Consider the following 16,832-nt stretch of genomic DNA (forward strand, 5'->3'; position numbering starts at 1 on the left):
AATCACGATATGAGATTAACTTGATGACGACTTCGACAACCGCAATTCATTCCTCTATTCCCGAGCTGTCCGTGCCCCGAGCTCTCAACCAGCACCAGCGCTAGAACAGCGTACCGCACTCCAACTCCTTGCAAACTGTCCGTCTTTGACGATTTGTAACTTATGCACAGCATCCTCAGCCTAGAAAGATAGCATCGATCTTGCCGTTTTCCTTTCTCCATAAAATCCAAAGATCCGCATCCGCACCCCGGCCGGCCGCAATCCCACATTTCGGCGACCCCATTCTGACATGGCGCTATTGACGGGCAGCGCAAGATAAGACTGAACCTTGAGCGCATTGGAAAAGAACGCCCCGAACAGAAAACGAAGGGATCAAGCTCCTTCTTGGCATGTTGGTTCAATTGGCAAATCCGCAACGTCAATTCGAGGCTTCGGTCTCCTGCAAGGAGTCCAGGGTACCCGGGAGGTGGTACAACAGATGTACTGTCCGCATCGGGGTGTTGGTACTGAGGTCAATAATAAGTGTTCGAGGAGCAAAGACGTCAACTCCGATAGATCCTGTGCCTCATGGCTCGAATAGTAAGCTTAGATGTCCAAAAACGCCTCTTCCCTGCAGGCGTTTCCTCTCCGCAAAGCCACCTTCTTCAGCGAGATCCAAATGGGGATACTTGTCCGAGGGAACATACATCACTGTACAGCCTGCGTGCAGACTGGAGCATATCGGAGCGTCAATTGTGTAACACAACATACAAAGCTTCAAACACACGTTACTTACAGACTACAGGTACTGTACATACATGTACATGTACTTTACATGGATGAGCCGTATGTACAGTACAGTATTGGATGAAGGTCCAACCACGGCTCGGCCACTTTTGCTGTTACGGAGGAATAGGTCAGCCATGGCTGGCTTCCTCGGCTCGACAACATGTAATGTACTTCGTACCCCTCGAAACCCGGTTACGGCTCGGTGTCTTCGGCTGGCCTCGAGTAAAGTACGTACGAGTAAAGGGCGGCTACCCTACCTACGACTGAGGCATTTACTTACCCCAAAAAAAATCCCAGATTCTCGTACGAGAAGTGCGTCCCCGTCCATGCTGAATGAAATCTCTGCTGAGATCATGACTCTGCTCTCCTCGACAGGTCAGTTCCAAAAATTGCAGTCCGTTACCAATTTGCGTGGGGTGGAGACCATCTCCAGACGCCTTCTGAATGGAGCATCGCATCTTGGTTTCGGTGTTGGATTCGTTTCGAGATAGGTGGGAAAGGGGGGGGGAGGGGGCATGGATATCTTTAGTGAGGGGCAGCGGATGCACTTGCGCCACGGACATTTTTTGCTACCCCGCAGTTGGATGCTCGTTTTGTCCTTTCCTATCGTGAACACGGCGCAAGGCAGATCTCGATCCCCAAACTCTCCTATTGCTCATAGAAACCTGGTGCGCAACATCAATCACCTCATCGAAAGGGAGAGGCGACACAAGATATGCTGCTGGCTGTTCTACCACCACCATACAGTACATACCCGCCGAAACGAATAAGGTTGATGTATCCAACCTTAAACTTACTACTTGACGCTGTCATACTGTGTGCAGCAGCAGCATGTCAGACGTCGTCGTGAACGATCCGAACAGGGGATCGCGAGTCTGACACATGCGCTGACATGGAATTTCTCATGTGAGAAGCAGACTCGGGAAAAGTATATTCCTCGTCTCGAGAAGCCAAACATGTACAACCACTAGGCTTTACGGCACGTAAGACTGGATTCTGCAGCTAGCTCCCCTTCTCAAACTCTAATGATTCTTTGCTGAAGAACGCCTAGCGCCAGTTTGCCGCCCAGAAAATCTACCCAGAGCCGTCTTCCTCCTTAGCAAGCACCGGCGTCTCATTTATCCTTCAAGGTGTCGAACTCAATCTCTGCACAGACAGAACGGCGCACGTCCAGCCGCCTGACGCGAAGCGAAAATACCTTCCCTACTCTCAACCCATCTACTGTACATCCATCGGCCCTAAGCCCTTTCTCAATCCCACTCTCACTCTCACTCTCACTCTCACTCTCACACCCACTTCCGCAATTAACAGAGAGAGCTTATGACGACGGTGCCTGCCTCTCGTCGAGTCAAGCGCAACAGCTAGAGCTTCTAGACTCCGACCCATTCTCCAGCAAGAGCAGCAAGGGCCCCACTTCTGCAGGTCCCTCCGACCTCAGCTTAGTCCCAAGCCTGCCTTGCATATGCAATGCGCTGCTCTGCAAGTCGAACACCCTCTTTTTCCATTTCCCTCCCCACCCTTGCAAAGTCGGATAATGGTCCAAAGAGAACTGGGCTGTCGTTCGTGAGCAAGTGCCCCTGCAAAAGGTGACTTGGCTTGACTTGACTTGACTTTGCACGTGCCGAGGGAGGGAAATAGACAAAGAAACACACCACACACCTGAGGCAGGACACCCTCTCAGAAAACAAGTGACATACGCGGAGCAGAAGACACTATTAGCCGTTGAACCAGAGTTGATATATCACATCGCGTCCAAGAAACCGTTAGACCTCGTGCTAACTTTCCCTATTTTCTAGAGGATGTTGCGCTTCTCGAGTAATGGATGGCCTGGGCCTCGTACGGACGGAACCCCAGATGCCGTTCGATCATATCACATCACATCATACTACTTGATGAAAGGGAAAATTTGACAAGAATCTGTAACAGTGGACTCGCGCAATGGATGGGATCCCTCATGGTGAATTTTAGGAAGGTTGCCTGATCCCCAAAAGGTGAGTGAGGAAGCCAAGTCGGTCCGGCTAAATCCTGCGAAAGCGCGAAAGCTACACTAATGGGCCGATTTGATCCGAGATCGAGACAGATAGACAGGCGTCCGGACTTGCGATGATGGATGGCCGCTGGCCGAGTTACATCGCGAGTAGGGCAAGCCGGAGGTTGGAGATCTGATACCTACCCACGATTCGAGGTGTGATGAGATGCCAAAGCAGAGTAAGCGTGTACGACCGTGGAGGTGTGGCCCATATAGATATCGAAAGCCACGATCATAATCTCCCATTCGAAGTAGAGAACCAGGTAAAGATTCGATTCGCAACAGAGAGGAACGATTCAGGAAGGATGCCACACCAACGCCGAGCAAGGATTTCCTTGTCTTCTGCACCTGGTATCGTGCATAACAGCAGGGTCTTACGTGCATGCAGATTGCTGTTGCATTAGCGCCTTGTGGAGATGCAGATGAAGAGCAGGGAACAGGGGATGGAGGCAATCATGACATATTGGCGTTTTTTTTTTCTTGAAGAGACGTATTCAGTTCGATTTTTCAGTCGCAGAGCCTCAACGACAGAGATTGGGATGCTTGAAATGATCAGTAGTGACATTGAGGTTCAAGTGTATTGCCATTGCCGGATAACAAGAGGCAATGGCTAGGAATTGTGTCTCCACATTGGAAAATGTTCGTAGAATCAAGTGGATCTCATCTATTGATGATCTCTATCCGAGCCCTCATCTATGTGAGTAGTAAGAGCCCAACTTATGTCCGAAAAACCATGACGAGCAATGCCTTTTTGTATAAAAATGAAGAGGAGAAATTTTGTTTTCGCAAGCCAGACGTTTTCGCATCAGTCTTTCCACCCAGAATTAAATCAAGAATAGTTGAAAAGGAAGTTCTTTTGCCCACCCAGAAAGAAAATAGCCAAAGCAAAGGAGTCGAATTTTAGTGCCAGAAAAGAAGCGGTCCTGTTTCCCCCCTCCTTCCCAGAATTGAAATATGCAGAAGAAGAAATAGACCATAACAAACTCCTGGAAATGCAGCAGAGTCCAATAGACTGAAGTGTCGCCCCGGAGAGGTTAAAATCGACAAAGTGCTCAAAAACGTCTGCGCTCGCTAGCAAAATCTAGCTCCGATGGAGTGTAATCCCAGAATTTTCGTCCCTTCGTGAATCATAAAAGTATCGTGCCGAGAATGGAAGAAATATGTGACTCACAAAGCCCCCTTGGAGTAATGCTGCACTAGCGTCCACGGGGCTTCATGGCCTGGGAATCAGAAGAAGTGTCGTCATTGGAATCATTATAGTCATAAGAAGCGTCGGTACCAAAGTCCAAGTCGCTTTCGGAGAAGTCGTCACTATCCGAGTCGATTTGCTTCTCGGAAGTTGTGAAGAAGTCTTTCTCATCCTTGTAGCGGACGAGAACCGGATGATTACCGGGAGGAAGAGTGATGCTTTCGCTGCGACGAGCCCGAGGACTCATACGCTCATTATCGTTGGTATCACCATCCGCGCGGCTGCCCCAAGAAGTCTTGGATGGTCAGAAATGGCAAATAGGGGTAGTGACACGTGACTTACAATTCTGAGAGTGAATAATGCCCAAAGTTTGATCAGGCCATGAAAGTAGCCAAATACGACCGAGGTCGGGTAATAGACAATGTCCATTGGATTTCTCTTGAACAATCCGACCAACTTGACAGTCTTCACGACGACGAACATGAAAATCAGCTGCGCAATCATTGCATTCCACCCAAAAACCTTACATGTAAGGTATACGATCAAGGGATCGAAGATGATGGAAAGAGAAGTGAACGTCGCAATGTGCAGAGCATAGGTTGACCAAGGTTGTTGCCTGTGGTAATTGAGTCAGCCGCGTCTAGGCTTTGTAATAGAAGAAACTTACGTCCAGACATGTCTCTCAGTGAACAGACTAGTGTAATTGCTACGCCAGTTGCTACGAGCCCAACGCGAACACTGATACAAGAATTTGTGATCATTCTCAAGAGTGGTCTCAATTTCGCATTGTCGGTTGTATTGGATCCATGTCTTCCATCCATTGGACACCAGCCAGCGAGTAACGAAATTGTCATCATCTGCGTTAAGCTGATATTGACCCCAGCGCTCAGTCTCGAACCCCACCAAGAACAGAGGATTCTGCAAGATCTCGCGGCGGAATGCGCAAGTGCGTCCAGACATACAGGAGGTTCCGCCATCAATGCCATGGGTTGCCGAAATCTCGAAGTTGCGTCTTTCGATGTATGCAGCGCCAAGCCAGTTGTATTGAAGAGCACTGAAGTCCCCAGTACTAAGTCGCTTGACTCTTTGGCATGGTCCAACTCCCCCAATCTTCTTGTTCTCGAAGGGAGCCAATAGCCAGGGCAGAATTGTGCTTGGCCATGTGACATCGTCGTCAGCCATGACAATAATATCAGTCTTGACTTTGGGAATTGCTTCGCAGACCTGGATACGCTTGTTCGCAATTGGGACGTGGAATATGCGGATGTTTGAGACCTCAAGAGTTTTGGCAAAGCTGACAAGTTTATCATACTTGTCTGATGTTGTGACCAGCAGTAACTCAAATGGTTGACAAGCGAGAATACTTTGCATCGACTCCTTCAACTCCTCGAAATTATTATGAATCGTGGGAATGATTACAGTAACATCTTTCGACGAGTACTTCGGATCCGCAGGAATTGGGACGGACTTGTAGCACCAATGGCTGATGGTGTTGACGATGAATCGAACATATCGATGGAGCCTACGACTTGAAGATCAGTACTCGAGTGAAAAGGTTTATACGTTTTCCAGGTGCCAAGAAATAATTTCAAGGAGCAGGTCAAGTCTGCAAAAGTGGCTACACGAGACTATATGGAGTGAACATACCAGAGGAACCAAAATAAGATCTGGGCAAGGTTTTCCCAGAGTAGAGGAAGCATGTTGAGGAAGGCTTTGCAGCAGGTGCCAATGAAGAGCTAAGTCTTTGGGCGTGGAAAGCTTTACGTGACAAGATCTGTTCTTCTAGTAGGGCAAAAGAAGTTGGACCAAGTTGCCACTGTGGAGTGTTGTGAAAGGAGGGAAGGGTGGTCATGTGTCGAATTGCCGGAATAAATATGCGTGGTTGAAAAGGGTGAATTATATATGTAACCAGCCAGGAGACAACAAGCGGGGATCAGCGAAAGTGAATCCCAAGGCGGTGGAGAGAGGCTGAGAATTTGTTTTTGGGAGGCGTCGGCAGGCGTAAAGCCAACGGAATCTTCAGCAGGGTGGATGAGACAACTCGTGGTAGCTGTTCCCGGTGCGTGGGAAAGTGTGAGCCACGTCTCGCTGGCGGGAGATGCTTTTTCGAGGACCGCTCTGCAAAAGTCGATATCGGGTCGAATTCTGGTAGGGATTGGGTGTTCACAGGATCCAGTCGTGAAAATGCACAAGCCCCAATGCAACGCCGTGCCGTGGAAAAAATTGCTTTCCGAGACCGAGAAGGGACGAATGTGTGCAGTTGCGCCTGCTGGTGGTCGATATTCGAGGGGAAGGTGGGAAAAACGAGGCGAGCCGATTTTGGTGGTGGTGATACTTGCTTGGAACAACGAGAACGACAACAACACAAGAACAACAACAGCGAAGGAACGAGTTGATGAAAGACCACAAAACGACCGTTACCGTCCCGTGCCCAAGTTCAATTGATAAATATACAGTACCAGTGCCCTTCATATATCACCGTGCACGAAAGTCGCCGAGATGTCATGCTGTAGTGAGTTTCTCTCGCTACTCCACAGGGTCCGCTGGAGATCTTATAGTTCAGCCACGCCAGACGGATATGGCACGCAGGACGAGCAAGGGAAAGCCAGCCAGAAGAGACGAGCGTTTAAGCAGCGGATACTAACCTGATCGGTCATATTCATCTGGTACAGATGTCGAAAGTAGCCTGACGTTAGTCGACGGAGAGGCCAGGGATCGAGATGGGGAGTGGATCAACTTGGAGACAACAGGCGCTGGGCTGGGCTGGGGCAGAAGAGGAGGAGGAGGAGGGATAAGATGGGATAGGATAGGATTGGAGCGGACAGGATATGAACGGAAGGGATGTGAGCAGCACCCAAAGCGCGCAAGAAAAGTTGAGACATCACATCGAGGTTGAAATACGCTTGCAGAGACGCCACATGCTCCTAGGACCGGGACTGGCAGACGGAGAAACAGACAGAAGACAGACCAGAGAGCCAGTTCTCAGTCTGCGGTCCTCAGTCAGCCCAGACCCCCGTACAGCGCAGGACTGTACGTGCGGACCCGCTACGGAATCGGGAGGAGACACTTGGACGATGTGAACCCCATTTGCAAGATCTGTACAGTACGGACACTACGCAGCCTGCCTGCACCTACTGCAGCGTCTGCGTGCGTCTGCGTGTTGAGACAGCCTGAATGGAAATGCTGGGAGAAGAACCGAGCCTGCACGCCTGCATCGCGCCCCCGTCAATCAGTTATTAGGATTAATTTTTTTTTCTTTGCGCAATTGATGGAAGCAGCGGCGTCTGAACGAACGGGGTGGAGAGATGGGTGAGGTTGAGGGACGAGTCTGTCTCTTTGACAGGGTAGTTTCGGGTATCCTTAACGAGAGGGGGAACAATAGCCTGCTGCACCGAGACGTTTTGGTACAACTTAGGACGCCCTTTCGAAGTAAAAGACCGGAGCTTCAAGCCATCTTTAGCAACCACTGAGGGCGGCGAGCTGGGATGAGAACTAACTGACTGACTGACGGACTGACTGTACGGTGACTACTTGAGGGAGAGGGAAGGGAAGAGCGGCTAGAGAAGAAGAGGGTCGTCAGAACGAGACACCACAAGAGGCGCCCTCGCTTGTCCAACTACCCTGTGGGTGGAAACGCCACCAGCCTGAGCAAGAGCCAGAGCAAGCCGCCGCCTCGATGCGATGCAATTGTCTGCAGCTGCCACTGCCACTGCCAGGTCATGCTATGCTATGCTATGCTATGCTATGCTATGCCATGCCAGGCCGGGCCATACACTACCTACAGTACAAGGTCAGTCCAGGGATCAGTGCGGGCGAAAGAAACATTATTCTCCTCCTCCTCTTCTTCCTCCTCCTCATAGGGTGGGGCCCATCAGATATGGTGTAGCGAGGAGGGGCTGGCTTGTTTCTTCGGTTGGCCTGCTGCTCTTGTCTGATGTTGTTTCTATTGTTGTTGGTCATCGAGGCTACTGTACTCTGGGAAGAACGGTACTCGTCAGGATTCATTGCCCGTACCCGTACCAGATTATCGCAGTGACCTTCACTTTCTGGACCCCAGAGTACCCGAGATCAGCATGGCTTATTGCAATTGGCAAAATAAAATGGGCACGAGGCCGTATTTCTACCAGTTTAGCATCTTGCAGCAAGCTTCTACGACAGAAGAGTGGACGACTAGATGTCAATGATGACGATGAGCAACTATCACGACCTCTCATGGATCCAACAGCACCTCAGAAGCGGCCAGAAAATTCTATGGCACCTTCATTCCGGAGATAGGATGGACACAGGGAAGTTTCCACTTTGTACACAAGCGTTCGTCGGCGCAGAGTGACGCGATGTGCTGCAGCTTTCATGCGGCCAGTCGTCGTCCTCCATGCGAGGTACCTACTCCGTACTTTGAGGGGACTGCAATAGTAAGATTGTCATTACGGATCAAGATTTCTCCAGCAGTTTGAGGATGGGGGGGATGTCAGCCACGACCAGGACTTGGACTTGGCTTTGTGGTACCTTTTCTAACAGGGATGTCGTCTACTGGTCAAAGCGATGCTCACGCACTTGCCGCCTCGAAATATTCGATTTCTTATTTCATATATTGCAAATGCTTAGTGGCTCTTCGCTGGGAACTTGGCCGTACTGGCGTTCATGGATGAAGGGAGTTGCTGGTGAGACATTCAACTGGACAGGCGGGGTTCGCCAGCTGACTAGAGCACTAATAGTAAGAGCAAAAGATGCGAAGCGCGGCTGCAGTGGGAATTCACGAACAGAGTTTGATGTCGGACATTCTATGGCTCGAAGCAGGCGCCCCCGAAGATTACCAGATCAATTGGTATGATGATGGCTGCGAGAATCGGCATTCGGCCGTTGGATAATAATACCATGGAGCAGACGGACGGGAAGACCCTCTCTCCGTATGCTGCTCTGCTCCACGGTTCTGCTCCTGCTTCTCCTCCTGCCTGCTGCTGTCTGCCCAGCGGCTGTCAAGCTCCCTAGCTGGTCATCAATGCGATCTGGATCTTGGTACGGAAGCACGACGCTCTTCCCCTTATTAACCTCAGCGGGAAGGGAACGTGGATCATGTACTTGTACATGAATACCCGCCCAGCATTGAGCATCCGGTTCCAGCGCCTCCGCGAATTGGTACCAACCTGGTGAAAGCAGCACTTTGAGCCGAGAGAAGGAAGCCCAGGACCACAGCAGTGAACGCATGGTGGCGTGTGCTTATCTCCTTCATCTACAGGCCCTGGAGCCCCTCCTTCCAGGACTCCACCTATCCCGCCATCGAGAGCAGACCTCATTCGTACCTCGCAAAGTACTACTACATGTACTTCCAATGCATAGTATGATAATACAACTTCTATGAGCAGCAAGCGAGCTAGATCCAATGTACTGTACGACCTAGTGGACGGCGCAGCTAAAGAAGTTAAGCTCCAACAGTATGCAGCGCTGATCTGTGGATCGTTCACAGTGGCCGCTTTCCTCTAACCTTAAAAATATCAAACACCATCGGGATAGCGAGTAATGCATTATGTATGTCCTCGCCGGACCAGCCCCAAAGGTGGAGTAAGCATCCTGTACCGAAGCATCAAGATATCACATGAGAACCAGCCTTTTGGTGGAAAAAATTCTTCACGTTTCTTCTCAAACATTCCGGGTCAGGGTTTGCTTGTACGACTTGAAACTTGCTTCCAGGCCGGCGAGGACAAAGTACATGTACATGAGAACAGATTGGAAAGAACTTACATATTGCTCCAATAATCCCTGAGGACGAATAGTAAGGAAGGGTTGGTCCAGCCCAGAGATGGAACACTAGGATCGCTGAAAACAAGAATAGCCTCAAGTTCTTTGATCTGCATTACCGTGGTTTATCGATAGTAGTATAGTCGCGAACGCCTCTTGGGCAGCTCGGCAGCACCGTCGACAAAGCAACGGATGCACGGCTGTATGCAAGCGATCGATTCGAGCTTTTTGTCACCGTCCAAAGCGTAAGGTTATCCGGGCCAAAGATGGCATGGCCATGGATGACGGATGAGTGATGAGTGATGAATGACGATTGATGATTGATGATGTGAAGCAGGGTGGTGGGTTGAGGTTGCCGTGGTGTGGCAACGGCGGACGTGACAGCCACGAACGGGAGATTCAATCTAGAACTTTATCTGTACGACCAAACTCCATGTAATGTAGCGCCTCCTCTGGTAGATCCCTAATAAGATTCTCTCAACCTCATTCTGAATCTTATCTAGCTTTTCAGCGTTCTGGATGCGGCAGGTAGTATTGAGACACCGTGGCTGCGAGGGTTTCAAGAATTTCCCCAAGTTTTTACAAGTCCCAGCCCGGTTCTGGTTCGGTTTCTCTTGAGAGTGGTGACATTGCCAGCGAGACAGGCCGGCTTGATACCTCACGTATAGGAAGCCTACACAAGCTTCCCCGAGTCAGACATCGAACGAAGAGGGCTCGAAAAGAAGGCGGGAAAGGAAGCAGCACAGGGTTGGGTTTCATTCATCATCTGCGACATTTCGTTTCTTTATTTGATGCACTGCAACTCTACTACAGAGATCAAAGCAATCAATCAGTCAATCACAGGACAAGGTTATTAATATCATCCAGGTTCTCGGTACAGCCAGCACGGGACGGATAAGTCCAGCTGAAAGTGATGTGCAACCGGCTGAAGAAGAAGCAATGTTGTTCATTCGGAAATTCCCTAAGGTCTCTCTCTGCCTCTGCTGCTGTATCTCGGAGGCACGACTCAAGGAAGTATATTCTTCCTGCTCCATGACCACCGCGCGTGTGTGCAGAGATTGGCCGGCCGGAACGAGAAATGGGATAGACAGGCGGAGGATCCTCCAGCCCAGGGAAGATCTCTGGAAAGGAAAACCTGGACCAGATAGGTATTGTATCTCCGCCGGAATCGAGACTCGGGATTTGCTCGACTCACCTCACCTCTCAATGTCAATGCATCATGTACAATGAAAATCTCGTCTGCTTCTGCTTCATACATACATCCACACATACGGACAGCAACACTGAATGGGTCTGTGGAGGGGATCATCGTACCAACAAGAAAGCAGCACAGCAACATCAAAGCTCCAGACGGCAGATGTGCAGCAATAGCGGCCACAAGGGAAGAATGAAGAAGCGATGTCTTGACTATTGGCTATCCGTAGCCTTATATATCAGATTAATTATAGGTATGGAGGAACAAGCCACAATTCACGTCCAAGCTCCTTGCTCTGGTGTCAATTTTGTCCGTCCGTCCGTCCCATGGATTGCGAATGGAGATCTCGCTCGAGCATTGATCCTCACGGTGACAACGGCACACAGATCTCATGGCGTCGTCGGTCTGGCAAGTGAAGTGGAGTGGGAAGTGGTGCCCGCCATTCCGTTCCGCCGCACGATGGATGATCATGATCCCCTTCTGACGAGAAGCGCAGGCCAGTGAGTGAACGCGGCGATTGACGAGGTGATCACCATATCGCTGCCCACGCCCAGGAGTCCAGCCAGAGCAAAAAGTGACCCCCAATAGCCTACAGTGAACCTAACAAATGAGCAATGGGTGAGGAAACACAATGGCACCCCCTTCTGATCAACCCCCCTTACATCAATCGTTCCTATTAGTTCCTGACAGATGACCTGGAGCTTCCTTGATTCATGGGAACAAGATTTCACTCCGTTTCTTTCTTTCTCTCTCTCTTCCTCCCTCCTTCCTCTCCCCTCTTGTTCTCTCTTTCTCTTGCACTGTCCTCCCTGCCCCTCCTCAACCTCCTGCACGCCCGGGCAGCATCCGTTGGAGCCGCTGACTTGAAACGACATAGTCATGCTGAGTAAGTATCGCCGAGTTTTCCGGGGGTTCCTTTCCTCCCTTCTCCGCTGCTGCTGCTGAGAGAGGAGCAAAGAGGGGTCGCGGTGGGAACTCTCGGGCACGAGCAGCGTATTGTCTGGTCCCAGCCATGGGTGTAGCCAGTGAGAAGACGACGATAGCTGATAGGAGGAGGAGCGGGTCCCCGGCAACGCAAGCCAGACCCAGACCAGACTAAGTACTCTGAAGGAACCTCAGACCGCCCAGACCAGACCAGCCCAGCCAGGCATGCTGAGGCTGATTGATTGATCCTCAATCCTTCTCTCGTTGTTGACTGCATCTGCATCGCCTGTTCTGACGACCACCCTCAACGACGACGACGACGACGACGACGAAGACGACAACCAACCTCAGATCATCTATCACTTGATCCATCAGCACACTCTCTTGATATAGCACGTCGTTGCTGCTCTCAACGAAGCGGGTGTTGCACTTGATCTGCATCTAAAATCAACCCATCACATCCACCGGAATCCCCGGCTGCAGCGCAGGCATGCGAGGTCGATGATATATGAGTTGCGGTGACCAGCAGAGGGGAAGAAGAAGACGACGACGAAGGAATCAAGGGCTCTGACTCTGGCTATCGCCGTGCATTCGTGCAACCATGTCCAGCCATCATGGCGAACGGTCGAAGTCGAGGACCAAGGTCAAACCGATCCTCAGGAAATTGACGCAGAGTGAGAAGAATTCGTTGGACTTGGACCGACCAGCTGCTGAGCAGGATGGTCTGGGCATATATGAATATGGCGCTGCATCTCGCAGCTCACACGATATTGGGTTTGTGCAAACAGGCCGAAGAGGATATCACGCCCGGTCGACCAGTGGTACCTCTCAATTCTCGACAGCAACAACTGGCAGTGGCCATCGAACAGGAAGTTTCGTGCATCCGTTCCAACAAACACCTCGACCCTATACCCCGCCCATTGCAGCCTCATATCAAAACTCGCTCCGTGAAAGTGAAGTGTCCCATGCGAATTCACCGACTTTGGAGGAAGATGAAGACCAGCTACGTCAACACCCTTTTCGCTCACCTTCGAATCTCTCGAATCGAACCACCTCAATAACGGGAGCGACCTCGAGTCCAATTCTCACATCTCCGCTTCCAAATCTTCGCATTCAAACCAAACCCTCTTCATCACGTCTTGCATTGGCGACGTCGCACACAAGTCTACACAATTCTACACTCTCTCCCGATATCGCATCTCCTACCGACACAATGTCCCCAGTATCCGCCATTCGCACCTCCATGGACAAAGGTTTCCGCATCCGCAGCCGCAGTGAAGTCGATACCGGTGTCCGCGCAGAAACCATCCAAGAAGCCCGCCGCAAATTCCAAGAGAAGGAGGACGCCAAGGAGGAGAAAGCTGCGCGGGAGGAAATCAAGGCTCTCGAGAAGCGTCAACAGAAGGAAGCTCGCACCTATGAACGAAGTGCCCGCAGATCGTCCGCCAGCGAACATCCCCGCTCCAAGCGTGCCCGTTCGAAGTCCGATCTCACCATGCAAGAGAAGGGCGGAGACGTCTTTGTCGGTAGAGGATACGATTCTGTCCCAGTCCAAACCCCGCCTTTCTTGGGTGAGGGATTCGAGCAACCACGACGAACCAATACTGCCAAGGCAAAGACCCATAGTGCTTGGACCAAGTTTGTCATGTGGTTGAAGACGAGATGGATTCGATTGAAGAAGTGAGGGGCAGCTATGGACATGTGGAGAGAAGTCTGGGAATACATGGACGAGCATCTACTTGTCCTTCATGGGACGAGAAACCTCCTTTCCCTCGCTCCGCAGACGCCTTCTCATATTCACGGACCTGCTTCCTGACATACGTTCTCACGAGCTCACGATTACCCCTCACCATTCACGATTCACGCATATCACACCAACACATCTGTTTTTCGGCGTTCAGGAACGGCTTTCACGACTGCGATGCTTTACAACGAACCAGGATTCACACCAAGATAGCCTCTCGGAACGAAGCTTGGATCACAGCACAACGGCATTGACATTTCAACACATCAGCGAGGCGTTTAGGGTTTCTTTCATATCAGGATGGGACATACCCGATTCAAGATTTTAAGGCGGCGGTGGTTTTTTCTTTTCTGCTCATTTGTTATCAGGTTGCAGGTCGATGGGACGGATATGACATGGTTCTCCTTCTATGAGGTTGGATGGATCGTGCATCGGACGCAGATATGAGCGATGGTTTACATACTCTGCGACTTTTAGAAGGCGCTGGCGCGGCAGTCTAGCAATGCAACGGTTTTCAACATCAGTGTCCATTGTGGTTGTGATTGTGATGTTCTGCTCGGTGATATGACCTGATCTTGTTGTGAACTGCTGTGCAGGCAAAGACCATTCTTGAGTTCTTTTCGATCCGAGCTCCAATGCTGCATGTCCTACCGAAAGATACGACTTTGATCCCGTTGTAAGTCACAGCGCAAGTACAGATATTGCTTATTCTCTTCTCTTGAGACTTGGGGACCCAGTATTCTACCCTGAGGAGTGGCTTTGAACGACGTAGAGTAGATTTGGGCATTGCCAGCTCTCTGCTTCAGAACTCTACGGAGGTAATCCACTATGCTGGATCTGATGCTTGCTTGCCAAGTAATGAGATTCAGTATTCGGCGTGGGTTGCTTGTTTAAAGCTTTGGGTAGTCTGGTTTTGTTAGACAGATACAATTGTTCTAGCGCCTGATGGCTGAAGGTGTGGTGTTGAGGGCACCTAGCTACAATGTGTTGTATGGAGGGGTTTTGATTACTTTTGTCTCTATAATATGATTTAGTACGGCTGGGATATCTTGTTATGTATGCTGATTAATTAGTAGTGAATAGGAGGTGTGTTCGCAAGGAGTTCTTGCTGTCGAGATCTTTCTGCTGTCAAGGGACTTCTTGTCGTGGTAATTTTTCAAATGGACAAGTGTTGAAGTGAGACTGGATGTCGGATGTCTGTCTTTGTCTAGTGAGGGGGAAATGAATAATTGTTCTTAAAAGCAAATTCGAACTTGATGTTTGTTCTTTCTTTCTACATATCTGTTAATAGTAATGGCATTTTCTTGTGAAGATTTTCTGACCTCAAAACTGCAACTAAACTCAAAGTAAAACTATAAATAAATGTGAAAGACCTGTTCATCCCCAAGTGCAGGTAATCTCACATGACCTTTTAAACTCACCTCTTTGAAATCCGAACAAAGGATTTATATATTAAGAAAGCTACTATGTTTATAGTCCTGTCATGTCAGACACCAGGTTTGGACATTTCTCGACTGTTAAATCACAATTTGCTTGATCCCCTTTTCTTTGTCGCTTAGCAGTCTGCCCCACCTAGGTCACCAAGAAGTTATAATACAACTCTATTTTCTTTCGAAGAAAAGATCTTGAGGAATAGTTGAGATACTTTTGAGATAGGGATACAGTCTACGTATATTGGCGTCAAGTGATTGCATGTCCTCAGTCCATTCCCAGACATTGCAAAGTGTGAGGCTAAGTTCGGGCTTCAGTTACTATGAGGAGTTGGGTGATAGACAAGACTCATCAAAAGCTGGTTAAGACTGTGAGACGTGTCCTGGTATCTCAATATTCCCATATATTGGATGCAAGTGACTGCAAAGCAACATTATCATCACAAAACCAGGTATTCAAATAACAGTACATTTTTCTTCATTGACTCTGTTCTCAATGCTTTGATCTATAAAAGAATACTCCCCTTGCTTGAACTCAGCTTCTTCTTCTTCTTCTTCTTCTTCATCATCTTCATCATCATCATCATCATACTTCATACTTCATACTTCAACTTTCACCAGAGCCTTCCAAGCAGAAACCGAATCAGATAAAGGCGTCAGCATCCTCCACCCAACAACAGGCAACCACTTCCTCTTTCTCCTACTTCACACCAAGCCAAATGTGCGATTACGGCAACGAAAAGTGCCCAGGATGCCAAACAATCACCGGTGAGAAGTTGGGCGCTATCTGCAACGGGAGAGCGGGACCACAGAACAGGTGTTCTGGAAAGCGCCATCTGAAATATTACGATGGTCCGGGGGCATATTGCCGGAAGTGTGGGGATAAGTTGAAGAAGAAGAGTAAGTAGTAGGGTGCTGATGGGACGGGAGGGAGTTGAGGGGTTCGGGAGTGTTTTTTAGATTAAGGTTAAGAGTGGAGGTTGTACTGGAGAGTTGAGATGGGTGTGATGTTATGTTTGCATGGTTTTTGGGAAATTGGTAGAGAGCAAGACTGGAGCTTGCTGGGTACTGGTTTCATTTTTGCAGCACGATGGTTGAGTTCAGCCTGGCATATCTAGTCTCCTAGACTTTTTGATCTAGAAACGAGTCAGAACATTAGATGAATGCAGGACATCTGGAAAGGAACCTACTCTTGACCTGGCCTTGATGTAAGTCAAAAATTGTGTCATTCAAATTCTGTATCCTGCGACCCTTCAAGCTAAGACAAAACTGGCATCACTATGAATAAGCCTAGATACGTGAAATGACATGCAATGGAATCAATGTCTTCAATTTACATTCACGAAAGTCTCCACATAGAATATAAAAAACCCACACGTTTGCCTCAGCTGGAGCCTCTTCTTCAAGATATAACATCAAAACTCAACTCTTAGAAACCAAAATATCTACATCCATCAAACCCATATATCCACTAAGATCTTACAACCATACGAAGATGTGCGGCTACGCCTGCTTATTCTGCAAGTTCTGTGGAGTCGAGATCAGAAAGATTCATGTCGCATTCTGCAACAACGTTAGCATTCCGTTGTGCGTGGGTGTTTACTTCCCAAAGTTCGACGGTGTAGGTATATGTCCTCGATGCCAAAGCACACGCGCGAAGTTATAGAAAATTGAGAGGGAAGGGAATTTGGTGTTTTTGGCATGGAGAGATATACGGGTGGAGTATTAAAGGAAAACGGTAGATCTCGAATTTCCGGTGGTTTTGCCGCTCCTCGAGGCTTATTGAGCTTGTATATAGAATGAAAGTAAATGTTTTA

At 49.3% G+C, this 16,832-nt stretch overlaps 5 protein-coding genes across 5 annotated transcripts; 3 read left to right on the forward strand and 2 right to left on the reverse strand.

Moving 5' to 3' along the window:
- Positions 1–3,993: 3,993 nt before the first annotated feature.
- On the reverse strand, positions 3,994–5,686 carry LY89DRAFT_676601 (glycosyltransferase family 2 protein; the record flags this gene model as incomplete). Its single annotated transcript, XM_018213607.1, has 4 exons — positions 3,994–4,281; positions 4,329–4,602; positions 4,654–5,508; positions 5,634–5,686. 4 exons carry the CDS (start codon positions 5,684–5,686, stop codon positions 3,994–3,996), a joined length of 1,470 nt encoding a protein of 489 aa, XP_018063043.1.
- Positions 5,687–5,836: 150 nt separating this feature from the next.
- On the reverse strand, positions 5,837–6,722 carry LY89DRAFT_323577 (uncharacterized protein). Its single transcript, XM_018206731.1, has 3 exons — positions 6,661–6,722; positions 6,080–6,487; positions 5,837–5,917 (listed from the first exon to the last, which is right to left on the reverse strand). The coding sequence occupies exon 2, from the start codon at positions 6,456–6,458 to the stop codon at positions 6,150–6,152; it is 309 nt and encodes a 102-aa protein (XP_018063044.1). The 5' UTR covers positions 6,459–6,487; positions 6,661–6,722; the 3' UTR covers positions 5,837–5,917; positions 6,080–6,149.
- On the forward strand, positions 6,632–7,434 carry LY89DRAFT_690729 (uncharacterized protein). Its single transcript, XM_018216152.1, has one exon. It carries the CDS (start codon positions 6,815–6,817, stop codon positions 7,064–7,066), a length of 252 nt encoding a protein of 83 aa, XP_018063045.1. The 5' UTR covers positions 6,632–6,814; the 3' UTR covers positions 7,067–7,434.
- Positions 7,435–8,500: 1,066 nt separating this feature from the next.
- LY89DRAFT_324490 (uncharacterized protein) lies at positions 8,501–9,347 on the forward strand. Its single transcript, XM_018206732.1, has 2 exons — positions 8,501–8,647; positions 8,714–9,347. Exon 2 carries the CDS (start codon positions 8,896–8,898, stop codon positions 9,073–9,075), a length of 180 nt encoding a protein of 59 aa, XP_018063046.1. The 5' UTR covers positions 8,501–8,647; positions 8,714–8,895; the 3' UTR covers positions 9,076–9,347.
- A 3,095-nt stretch (positions 9,348–12,442) lies between these two features.
- LY89DRAFT_741539 (uncharacterized protein) lies at positions 12,443–13,525 on the forward strand (the record flags this gene model as incomplete). Its single annotated transcript, XM_018220720.1, has 1 exon — positions 12,443–13,525. The coding sequence occupies one exon, from the start codon at positions 12,443–12,445 to the stop codon at positions 13,523–13,525; it is 1,083 nt and encodes a 360-aa protein (XP_018063047.1).
- Positions 13,526–16,832: the final 3,307 nt, after the last annotated feature.

This window comes from Mollisia scopiformis (genome assembly GCF_001500285.1).
Source record: "Mollisia scopiformis unplaced genomic scaffold LY89scaffold_31, whole genome shotgun sequence".
Classification (NCBI taxonomy): domain Eukaryota; kingdom Fungi; phylum Ascomycota; class Leotiomycetes; order Helotiales; family Mollisiaceae; genus Mollisia; species Mollisia scopiformis.